The sequence below is a fragment of the Phacochoerus africanus genome, chromosome 8, assembly GCF_016906955.1.
Source record: "Phacochoerus africanus isolate WHEZ1 chromosome 8, ROS_Pafr_v1, whole genome shotgun sequence".
Lineage (NCBI taxonomy): Eukaryota > Metazoa > Chordata > Mammalia > Artiodactyla > Suidae > Phacochoerus > Phacochoerus africanus.
In genome coordinates, this window is record NC_062551.1 from 56,090,065 (window position 1) to 56,101,517 (window position 11,453).

The following is an 11,453-nucleotide window of genomic DNA, read 5'->3' on the forward strand; positions in this document are numbered from 1 at the left end:
ACCAGAGGACTTGAGGTCTGGTGCCAAGTGGAAGGGGTTGGTGTTGGCTGGGAGCACCGGCAGTTCGCTTGCAGTGATGGGGGAAGGTGACCGTATGGGGACCGCTGCAGGGGAGTGGGAAGGAGGGAGGGGCTCTGAGTTTTCTTAGCACTTCTGTTTTCTCAGTGAGATGGAGGGCAAGCTCAGGGGGAGGTGCTGGGGGCTTATAGAGAGAGCCTCTATGTTACTTTTCTTCAGGAATAGATCAGGAAAACTCCCTCCACACTGCCCAACGTGCCCCCATGTAGCAAGTGTTCCATAAGGCTCTGAAGAGTTGAGAAATTCCACCCTCACGACAGCCCTGACCCATGGGATTCATAGACCTGTTTCCCAAAGAGGGAATCAACGGGAGTTCCCTGTGTGGCTCAGTGGTTAACAACCCTGACTAGCATCCATGAGGATGTGGGTTCAATCCCTCAACCCTCAGTGGGTTGAGGGCCCAGCGTTGCGGTGAACTGTGATGTAGGTTGCACAGGGGCTCGGATCTGGCATTGCTGTGGCGTGGTGTAGGCCAGGGGCTACAGCTCCAAGTCGACCCCTAAGGGCCTGGGAACTTCCATATGCCACTGGTGCGGCCCTAAAAAGCAAAAAAAAAAAAAGGGGGGGGGTTAAGGCTCGGAAGAAGGAGGTTATCCTGACTAGTTTCAGACATCTGGCATCCAGCACTAAGTCCCCAGTTCCCAACCATGAAACCCCCTTAGTTCTCAAATAAAGGGGGGGAGGCTCAGAAAATAAAATTCTTTATTATATCCTAATCACACAGTACAAATGGAGATTAAATAAGAACAGGGAGAAATCGGGAGCCCCAGGACAGCATGTGGGGGCCCCTTTCACCTCTGCCCCCCAGAATCCAGACCCTGATCAATAAATACCCCTCCCCAGAGAGAAGTCCCAGCTATGCCCCCCTCCAAAGAGTCCTGGCTGAAGAGTCTTGAGTCGACCCCCTCCCTCGCTTCACAGAGGAGGGTAACCAAGGCCCAGAGCAATCATCCAGCAAGTTCGTGGCTCCGGGGACCCCCCTCCCCCGGTAGGTCTCCTCTGGTGGCTCCCAGAGCCCCCTGAGCGGGCAGTCCGCACGCCCGGACTCACACTTGGACGCGGTAGCCCCCCGCCCGCCGCCGGCAGAGCCTCCGCACGCCCACCCAGTACAGGGTCAGCATGATCGCCCAGTAGCCCAGGTAGGCGCCGGCCCCCACGGCCAGGTGACGGGCCTCTGCAGCCCGGGAGGGGCCGCTCCAGTCGGCCCGGGCCTCGTGGACCACGCTGCGGACCAGCCCCCCGAGCAGCAGCAGCGCCCAGAGGGCCAGCGGCAGCACCGGGACGTAGTTGGCGGCCAGCTGGCGGCGGCCCGACGTGCCCCAGCCGCTCTGGTTCATGGTGGCGAGTGCCAGGAACTTGGCCGGCAGGAGGCCGCCCATGTAGAGGGGCGCGTAGAGCGAGAGCAGCAGCATCCGCAGGCAGCCCCGCAGCCAGGCCGCGAAGGCCGCCTTGGCCAGCGCCACGCCCTGCACGCACAGCAGCACCCAGAGCAGCGCCCACGGGCGGCCCGCGTAGAAGAGCCGCAGCACGGTGGCCGCCACGAAGAAGGGGAAGAGGCCTGAGACCACCGCCTCGTAGGTCATCCACGCGTGGTGCCGGTGCCACCACAGCGCGTTGTACAGCCACTCGCGGAAGTACGACTTGGACCAGCGCGTCTGCTGGCTCAGCCAGCGCAGGAAGGACGAGGGCGTCTCCGAGTAGCAGCGGGACCGCGAGGTGTACCTGACCGGGTGGGAGGAGACAGAGCCATTAGGATGCACGGGAATCGGGAGCCAGGAATGGCCACCGGGGGAAAGTTTTCTCAACTTCTCTGGCCCTCGGGGTTCTTGATAGGGACCCAGGTCCCCGGACTTTTTAAGCAACAGAAAGTGAAGAAGCCAGACAAGAAATTCAGGCAAGGCTTTAAGCGGTCCTCCTGCAAGTAACAGGCTCCCTGGCGCGCTCTATGAAGGTGGGTGAGCTGGTTCCTTAAATGGAGCGAGGGCAGGGGGTCCCGATCGGCGGGCGGGCTGGAGGCGTGGCTTAGGCAGCCTGCCAACCCCTTGGTTTTGCTCCCAGCAAAGTGGCCGCTGCCTTTGGGCCTTTTTGTATCTTATTTATAATTTGCCCCAACGGCAGGCGCGCAGTTATTTTTAGTCCCTTATAGTTGTGTATTCTGTCGCTGGGGGAGACATCTGTCCAGGTGCCAACACTGCAGTAAAAGGTCCCGAGTCCCCGCCTTTCTCATTCTCCTACATAAAATGGGGTCTATACTGGTTCCTACCTAATAGATGAGGATTGAATGAGGATTAAACGCCAAGCGCTGAGGACCAGTGTATAGAACTTGCTCAACAGATGGGAGCTGCTACTGCTATCTTTGCTATGACTAATGCAACTAGTGGCATTACTAATATCATTGCCCTGAGTGATGCTATTAGTAATACTATCAGAACTCTATTACGAATACGATTGCACTTACTCATTGGCAGGCCCGGTGGGGAGGAGTAAGCCAGGCATGCTTCTTACCTAGGGTAGCCCATGTGTTAGAGCTTCTCAAGGGAACCATTAAGCGCCCTTCCTGGAGCCCTAGCAGACATTACTAATCCATCCCTCCCCGACTGGCCGGAATCCCTCGTGTGGAAGGTCATTAGGTGGCCTCCCGCAGTTAATCTGAAACTGTTCTATTGCCACGGGCATTACTTGACAGTGTCCGGCCTCCTTCCCCTCTGTCATGTGGCCTCCTCCATGACCTCCCTGCTAATCCTCTTCCTCCCGGAGTCTGTACCCAAAAGAGCCGGGAGGGATCCTGTTACAATGACATGCCACCCCTCTGCTACCCCCCCCACACACACCATGGCTCCCTCATCTTAGTTCACATTCTCGCTGTGGCCCACACGGCTTTCATGCGTGGACCCTGATTCACTCTGTCGTCTCCTGACACTCTCTCCCTTGCTACTGGTCCAGCTGTACTGTTTTCAGCCGCCATCCCTCTTGGCCTCAGGCATCCTAATTTGACATTTCACTCCCTACCTGTAAGCTTCCTATCCTTCCTGGCCTTGCTTATCTCCTTGGCCTCTATCATTCCCTAACATGTGATATGTTCTGCTCACCTATCTTTTATCGTCTGTCTCCCCAATCAATGTAAACATGAATTTGCATCTCTTGTTTGCTTCTGCATCCCCAGAGCTTAAAAACACCAGAGGCACTTGGAGAATATTCCTCAAGTGAATGAATGCATGGGTTCCCTTGATAACTTCGTTTTTTGTTTTTGTTTTTCCACGGCATATGGAGGTTCCCAGGCTAGGGGTCTAATCGGAGCTGTAGCCGCCAGCCTACACCAGAGTCACAGCAACACAGGATCCGAGCCGCATCTGGACCCACACCACAGCTCACGGCAACGCCAGATCCTTAACCCACTGATTGAGGCCAGGGATGGAACCTGCAACCTCATGGTTCCTAGTTGGATTCATTAACCACTGAGCCACCACAGGAACTCCTCCCTTGATAACTCTGTAGAAATCCCTTTCCCCTGAACTTCAGCTGGTCTAGCCCATGCCCTTCCATGACATCCTTTCTTCCGAAAGCACTTACTAGAGTTTTCGTGCTCTCCTCTCCTCCCACGTGAACCTTCTCACTCACCCTCTGACTAGTTAGACCTCAATCTATTTCTCTCTTTCTCTCCCACCTCACTTGGAGTAGTTTGTGCTCCCTGTGGTAGAGCCATCTCACCCCATCTCATGCTGGAATTACCCCCCTCATCTTGCCCTGCTTGGTAGAGTCCATTGAGTCACGTGGTTCAATGCAAATACCACCACCCCACTGCGCGCGCCTATGATATCTTCCGCTTTCCTTTAACTTCTCACTTGGTATAGCCCATTGATTCAATGCAAATCCTCCTTTTGTTTCTTTGGGCCCATTGCCCTATAATTTACTTTAGGTTTGGAGAATTCCCCAAACACACACACACACACACACTCGCTGGGATCCTCACTGGCCTCTGCACACCCCCAAGCCCTTGGTCCCTTCCGCTTACTTGGTGGCGTAGCCCATGCTGAGCATGCGGTTGGTGAGGTGGCGGTCATCCCCAAAGGTACAGTGGGTGCCCAGGAACTTCTGATTGTACCAGGCCTCAAGGAATTGCTGCAGGAGGTTGTTCCTGTACAGACCTAGGTGGGGGGAGGGCGTACAGGACCAATAGCCTCTGCTTTTGTCAACACCATCCCCAATCCTACTTCCAACCCAACTCATCTCCAATCTCCAAATCCAACCCCATCTTTAACCATCTCAGGCCCATTCTCAGCTCTGTCTCCAATGACAACTCTAGCCCCGATCCTGTTCTCAACCTCAAATCCTTCCTCAACCCCACACCCATCCCACACCTGCCCCAGTCCTGTTTCTGACCCATATCCACCTGGACTGCAAACCCGTCCCCAACCTCACATCCATTCTCAGCACCATTCCCTACCCGTCCTCATCCAAAAGCCCATCTCCAACCCTGACCTTGACTCCAAATCCATCTCATCCTCTTTCCCAAGCCCTCCCCTATCCCCAGTCCCGATCCCCACACCAAACACTATCCCCACCTCCAAGTGCCAGTCTTGTCCCTGTTTCCAATTCCTGTCCCAGCCCCATGTTTATCTCCACTTCCAATCACATCTTCAGCCAACTCTGGCTCTCTTCTCCCTTCCCTCTCCGCCCTGTCCATCACCCTCCTAAGCCCTACCCCTGCTCACCTAGGGGACCACTGATGCAGGACACGCAGTGGAAGTAGCTCTGACAAGCCCGCTCCACATTGAAGGCCACCCAGTACCGCAGGCTGCTGAGGAAGCTGACCCAAGAGTCCAGAGGGTTAAGGATCCGCACGTCGCCCCCCACAGCCCCTACCCGGGGGTCCTCGTCCAGTACCCGCACCAGCTCCAGCAGCGCCAAAGGGTCCAGCCGTGTGTCTGAGTCACAGACCTGTCAGGTGGGTGGAAGGGGCAGGTGAGATTGCTGGTAATCCAGGGGAGGGCACCAAGGGGTGGGGGGAAGAGCTGGGCCAGTCTGCAGCCAATGCGAACATAACTTTGAATTGTTTAGTCATTTTCAACATCTAATCACATATTAAGATGACCTTCCCCCCAACATCCATGGTCTCTTCTGGGGTGTGGGCAAGAGCCATAATTTGCTTCCTACCAACAGAACATGGAAAAAGTGGTGACATATAACTCCCATGATGTATTATCTTATATGGCAATCGTGAAGGAGTTCTGCAATATAATTAAGGTCCCTAGTCTGTTGGTTTTAAGGTAAACACAGGCGGATTATCCTGGGTGGGCCGGACCTAATCAGGTGAGCCCTTTCAAAGAAGGTCTAGAAGTCAGAGACCTTCTCGTGAAGAGACAAGCTGTCATGAGTTCTCTGCCTGCAAAGAAACAAATTCTGCTTGGAAGAGGCCCTTGAGCCTTAGATAAGCCCCAGCTCCAGCTGACAGCATGACCGCAACCTCATGAGACCCTGGACAGAGGATCCAGTTAAGCTTTGTCCAGACTCCTGACCGATGGAAACTATGAGATAATAACTGTGTTTGCTTCAAGCTGCCAAATGTGTGGAAATTTGTTATGCAGAATAGACAGCTAATGCAATGCGTGAATGAATGAATCACTATGTCGAATGGATGAATGGATGACTAAATGCAGACATAGACCTCTATACTGATGAGATTGGTAAGTGGACGAATAAATGAGCAAGAAAATCCAATGCATGACGACAGGAAGGATCGGAAAGACCCAATCTCTACATTTAAGGAGTAAGTGAATAAAGGAATGTGTGGTCTCCATATTGGATGATAGATGGATGCATGAATGAATGAGTGATGGAAAGAGATTCTACACTGGATGAAAAAAGGATGGAGTCTCTACACTGAATGGACGAATAAAAGGAAGGAATGATTTCTTTTTTTTTTTTTTTGTCTTTTTGCTATTTCTTTGGGCCGCTCCTGCGGCATATGGAGGTTCCCAGGCTAGGGGTCGAATAGGAGCTGTAGCCACTGGCCTACGCCAGAGCCACAGCAACGCGGGATCCGAGCCGCGTCTGCAACCTACACCACAGCTCACGGCAACGCCGGATCGTTAACCCACTGAGCAAGGGCAGGGACCGAACTCGCAACCTCATGGTTCCTAGTCGGTTTACGTTAACCACTGCGCCACCACGGGAACTCCCGAAGGAATGATTTCTATTGGATGAAGAGATGGCTGCATGTGGAAAAGACTACAAGGAGAGAAAGAAGGGAAGGAGAGAGAAATTCTACACTGAAGGGATGAATAAATCCCTTTATGTGGAAAGGATGGATAGATGGATGGATGAGCGAACGAGTTCGTTAAGGACACAGCTTCAGTATCAACTGGATGCATGAATGAAGAAAGGACGAAATCCCTACCCTGCACAGATAAATGAAGGAGTAAAGTGAGTGCGCGACCTCCATCGTGGAGAGGTGGACGGATGGAGGTACGATGACTGAGGGAAGGAAAGACTCTCTCCATGAAATGGACGAGTGAATACAGGAAGAAAAGAAGTTCCTCCCCATCTCCAGACTGCGTCAAGGCTCCGAAGGAAGGGCGGTTCCGGGGGACGGGGTCACGGAGGGGGCGGGGGCGCCTTACGCTCACCTGCACGTAGTCCACCGAGTCGCCGAGCGCCTTGAAGGCGGTGTACATGACCTCGCGCTTGCCGCCCCAGCGCTGCGCCACGCACACGCACCGGCGCGTCCGCACCAGCGCCTCCACCGCCAGCCGCCCGGGGTCCTCTGCCTCCACCTCCCGGTAGGCGCCCGCCGCGCCCGCCGCCGCGGGTTCCCAGGGCTGGTGGTAGTTGCCGTCCCACACGTAGGTGGCGGGGTCCTCGTCGGCGAAGACCTCGCGGAACATGTCCACCATGTAGAGGTCCTCGGCGCGGTTGCCGTCCACCACCATGACGACGCGCAGCCGCGCGCGCGGGTACAGCAGGGCGCGGGCGGACACCAGGCACTGGCGCAGGTACGCGGGGTCCTCCTGGTACGCGGAGATGGTCAGTGCCACTCTGCGCGCCGTGGCCGCGTCCGGGGGGCCTCGCGCCGCCGCCCGCCGCGCCGCCGCCGCCACCCGCCGGTGCTCCAGGTACGCGAAGAGGCTCTGCGCCACCAGGTGCGCCGAGAGGAAGGCCCCATAGAGGCCGAAGGCGAGGAGGCCGTAGCGATCGGAGGCCAGGGGCACCCCGGCGGCGTAGGCCCAGGTCATGAGGCCCAGGATGAGCAGCGCGAAGGCGATGGTCAGCACCCGCCGGGCCAGGCCGGAGCAGTGGCGGGCTGCGGGGCTGGGCTTGGGCACGTCCTGCTGGAGCTGAGATAGGAAGGAAAAAAAAGAGTCCCGAAAGGCTCCTCCGGGAAGGGAAGCCCTCCTGGGTTTCATTCCCAGGCCCATGCTAATATCCCCCTTTTGTACAGCAAATCCTCTGGGCGCTGCACAGTTATTTTCATGAATGAAGAGAAATGGGGCAAACAGGGCTGAATGCCTGCTTCTGTTGATGCTAATAGATTTTTTTTTCCACGTTGTAACAGCTCTTAAATCCGTGAGGATTACACTCAGTGGAGTATCCCGGTTTAATTAAGAGGTTTCCCCGCCTCCTTTTTAATGGTACAAAAAAATAATGATTCATCTGACGGTCAAACATTCCTTAGTGTTGAGAATTATAATAACAATATACATCTAAAGAATGCAAGATGATACATGCCAGGCACTGCTCGAAGCCTCTTAAAACTTATTTTTTTAGTTTATTGTATTGAGGTGTAGTTGATTTACAATGCTGTGTTCATTCTACCGCACAGCAAAGTGATTCAGTTATACACATATTCTTTTTTTCTCTTAATATGGTTTTACTAACTCCAAACAATAATATCATTTTGGTCGTTTTGATCTTTTTTTATTCAAGCATAGTTGATTGAAAGCAATTCAGGTGTTCAGGAAGGTGATTCATTTTCAGATGTTTTATATATCTATTATATATATAATAGATATAGTTCCCTGTGCCATACAGCAGGTCTTTTTACTATTCTTTTCCGTTATGGTTTCTCACAGGATACTGAAGATAGTTCCCTGTGCTCTATAGTGGGACCTTGCTGTTTGTCCTTCTCTATATAATAGTTGGCATCTGCTCATCCCCAGCTTCCAAGTCATCCATCCCCCCACCCCCTACCCTTGGTACCCACAAGTCTAAGAACCTCTTTTAATCCTCACAACAGCCCTATGAATTAGGTACTTTTATCATCATCCCCATTTTACAGATGAGGGAACCGAGTCACACAGAGATGCCACCACCCGCCCAAGGTCTGCCTGGAACGTGCAGAAGCCAAGATTTGAACCCTGAATATCCAGTCACTAAACCACAACCTTGTATCCCGGCTTGACTCCTCAGGAGCCCCTGGCGGACAGGTAATGTTTACTGCCCCCACCATAGAGATGGCAAAATCCAGGACTGATGAGCCAGGAGGAGTGGCTGGTAGGGCCTGATGATGCCCAGTACATGCTGCTGGCAAAGCTTGGAATCAGAGGGGAAAGGGTGGGTTGCCTCTCTTTTCTCGTCTGTAAAATGGACGTTTAGCCCTTTCCATGTGCCAAGCGCTGGGGAGGTGGGTACTGTTACTCTCTCCTGTTAGAGATGGGGAAACTGAGGCACAGGGGGATATAGTCTCTCACTCAGGGTCACTCAGGCTCCATCATCCTCTGTGCTAAACTGCCTTCTCCATCACCAATAAGCTTGGAAGAGGCTCTTGAGCCTTAGATAAGCCCCAGCTCCAGCTGGCAGCATGACTGCAACTTCATGAGACCCTGAACGGAGGATACAGTTAACCTTTGATGAGTAAAATGAACCTCTAAGACACAGATCTGCACTACCCAGTACGGGAGCCACTGGCCACATGTGGCTAGAGAACACTTGAAATGCAGCCTTTACGACCGAAGAACTGACTTTTTAATTTTATTCAATGTAAATGTTTAATTTGGGGTTGTTTGTTTCTTTTTTGGCCATGCCAGAGGCCTGTGGATGTTCCCGGGGCAGGGATTGAACCTGTGCGACAGCAGGGACCCTGAGCCGCTGCACTGACAATGCTGGATCCTTAACCCACTGAGCCACAAGAGAACTCCTCCATGTAAATGTTTAAATTTAGAAACTGGTCCTTGATTCAGTCATTGGAAGGCTTTTAAACATGTCTGGAACGAGTAGGATCTGTGAAGCTTCAACTATAAATTTTACGAACTCTAAAAATACAGGTCCAGTGTCTCTAATGAAAAGATATTGTCTGCATGAGATGAGCTGCACATCTGGATTATGAAGCCTGAGTGCAGAAAAATGACAGGAAGATATCTCCTTACTATCTTTGCATTGATCACATACTGAAATGATAATATTTTTGATAATAGAGCTGCGGGTTGGCATACACGGGCCCCTTGGGCTGAAGCCTGGCTCCTTTTTCACTATAGCCCCACAAGCTAAGATTCGTTTTTAGTTTTTATTTTTGGTCTTTTTAGGGCCGCATCCATGGCATATGGACGTTCCCAGGCGAGGGGTCAAATTGGAGCTGTAGCTGCCGGCCTACACCACAGCTCATGGCAACCCCGGATCCTCAACCCACTAAGCAAGGCCAGGGATCGAACCTGCATCCTCATGGATACGAGTCGGTTTTGTTAACCACTGAGCCAGGATGGGAACTTCAGTTTTTTCGAAGTTCGAAAAAAAAAAAAAATCAAAAGAAAACGACTATTTTGTGGCATATGAAAACTGGATGAAGTTCACATTTTTGCATTCCTACATCATTTTCTCGGCATCCACACTCATCTGGTTACATACTGACCACAGCTGATTTCACACTATGCCAAGGAATAGAGACCATATGTCCCTCTAAACCCCTTTCTGGCCTTGTACAGAAAAAAACTGCTGACTCCCGACACACTGGGTTAAAGAAAATATTAATAAAGTTAATCACACCTGTTTCTCTTTCTGTAATGTGGCTACCAGAAATTTTTAATTTTTAAAATTTCTAAATTTTTTTTAAATTAAAAATTTTTTTTTTCGTTTTTTAGGGCTGCACCCTCAGCATATGGAAGTTCCCAGGCTAGGGGTCTAATCAGAGCAACAGCTGCCAGCCTACACCACAGCCACAGCAATGCGGGATCCAAGCCGTGTCTGTGACCTACACCATAGCTCATGGTAATGCCAGATCCCTGACCCATTGAAGGCCAGGGATCGAACCTGCAACCTCAGGGATATCAGTCGGATTTGTTTCCACTGTACTACAATGGGAACTCCTAGAAAAATTGAAATTATATATGTGGCTCATGTTATGTTTCTTGAGGGCAGAGCTAAGGTACAGCTTTTAGCCTGGTGCGAGCACTTGCTCAAAATTAACAATTATTATTATTTCTTCTGGACTCTTCCTTCTCTGTCCCTTTGCCCCAAACCTAGCCCTACCTGAGTTTCTGGGGGTGGCCCAATGCATGCTGGGGATCAGAGATGGCTGGGCATCCAGAGAGTTCTAATCCTGTCACTCAGGATCACATGTGTCGCCATGGACACACAACCCAAGACAGCCGATCCCAGACACCTGCCCTTGGAATTCAGTGATCCTGAGGCACATGCCCCCCCCACCCCAATAGCCACTCAGGTGAACCTGGAGATAGTTCACCTTCATCGGGAAGGAACACCACCACTGGCCGTGAACACACAGACACCCATTGGAGGGTCTGGAGCAACGGGACAGATGCAAGTTTCAGAAAAAACAAACAAACAAAAAACAGTTGAGATGGAACCATATGAAATTGCCGTTTTTACAGGTCAGAAGTGACCACAGAGTGGCGATTTCATTTGGTTCAACTTAATACTGACGACGTGAAAGTAGAAATCCAGACCCACAGGTCAAGCCCGGGGGGCACACACGGATTTACAGCCAGGTCAACAAGGCCACAAGGTTATGTCACATCTCACATAGGTACACACCCGATGGCACACACACTCACAAGGTCGCTGTCGCGCACAGACGGTCGCCTGTCATGCACAGGAGTGTACGTGACCACCCCAGCACTGGAGGTTCCCGCGCACACGTGGTCACACCTGGGCTGGCGGTCCCCCTACCCGGCCACAGTCATGCACACACCTGTCTCATCGCTGTGGGTCCGGCGGGCCTCGCTCCTCTCCTGCTCGCTGCTCAGCGCCTCTCTGTGGCCCGAGAGCTTGGGGGGGGGGGGTGATTTGAAGAGCAGCGCCAGGCGGGGGCGGGAGGAGGAGCTGACGTCAGGGCTGAGCTGGGCCAGGGGCTCTGAGGTCACGGCCGGCCGAGAGCCGGGCAGCCCCACCCGCTTCCCGCCATCACCCCCGCCTCCCCGCTCCAG

At 52.7% G+C, this 11,453-nt stretch overlaps 1 protein-coding gene across 1 annotated transcript; it reads right to left on the bottom strand.

Moving 5' to 3' along the window:
* Positions 1-936: 936 nt before the first annotated feature.
* HAS1 (hyaluronan synthase 1) lies at positions 937-7,445 on the bottom strand. The gene is made up of 4 exons (XM_047790369.1): positions 6,705-7,445; positions 4,791-5,016; positions 4,091-4,223; positions 937-1,800 (listed from the first exon to the last, which is right to left on the bottom strand). The coding sequence occupies exons 1-4, from the start codon at positions 7,308-7,310 to the stop codon at positions 1,125-1,127; spliced, it is 1,641 nt and encodes a 546-aa protein (XP_047646325.1). The 5' UTR covers positions 7,311-7,445; the 3' UTR covers positions 937-1,124.
* Positions 7,446-11,453: the final 4,008 nt, after the last annotated feature.

Coding starts and splice junctions, on each gene's coding strand:
- HAS1 (XM_047790369.1), bottom strand. CDS start 7,310: ATGACCTGGGCCTACGCCGCCGGGGTGCCCCTGGCCTCCGATCGCTAC. Junction 5,017..6,704: donor ACTCGGTGGACTACGTGCAG/GTGAGCGTAAGG, acceptor CCCACCTGACAG/GTCTGTGACTCAGACACACG. Junction 4,224..4,790: donor CTGCATCAGTGGTCCCCTAG/GTGAGCAGGGGT, acceptor CCCCCCACCTAG/GTCTGTACAGGAACAACCTC.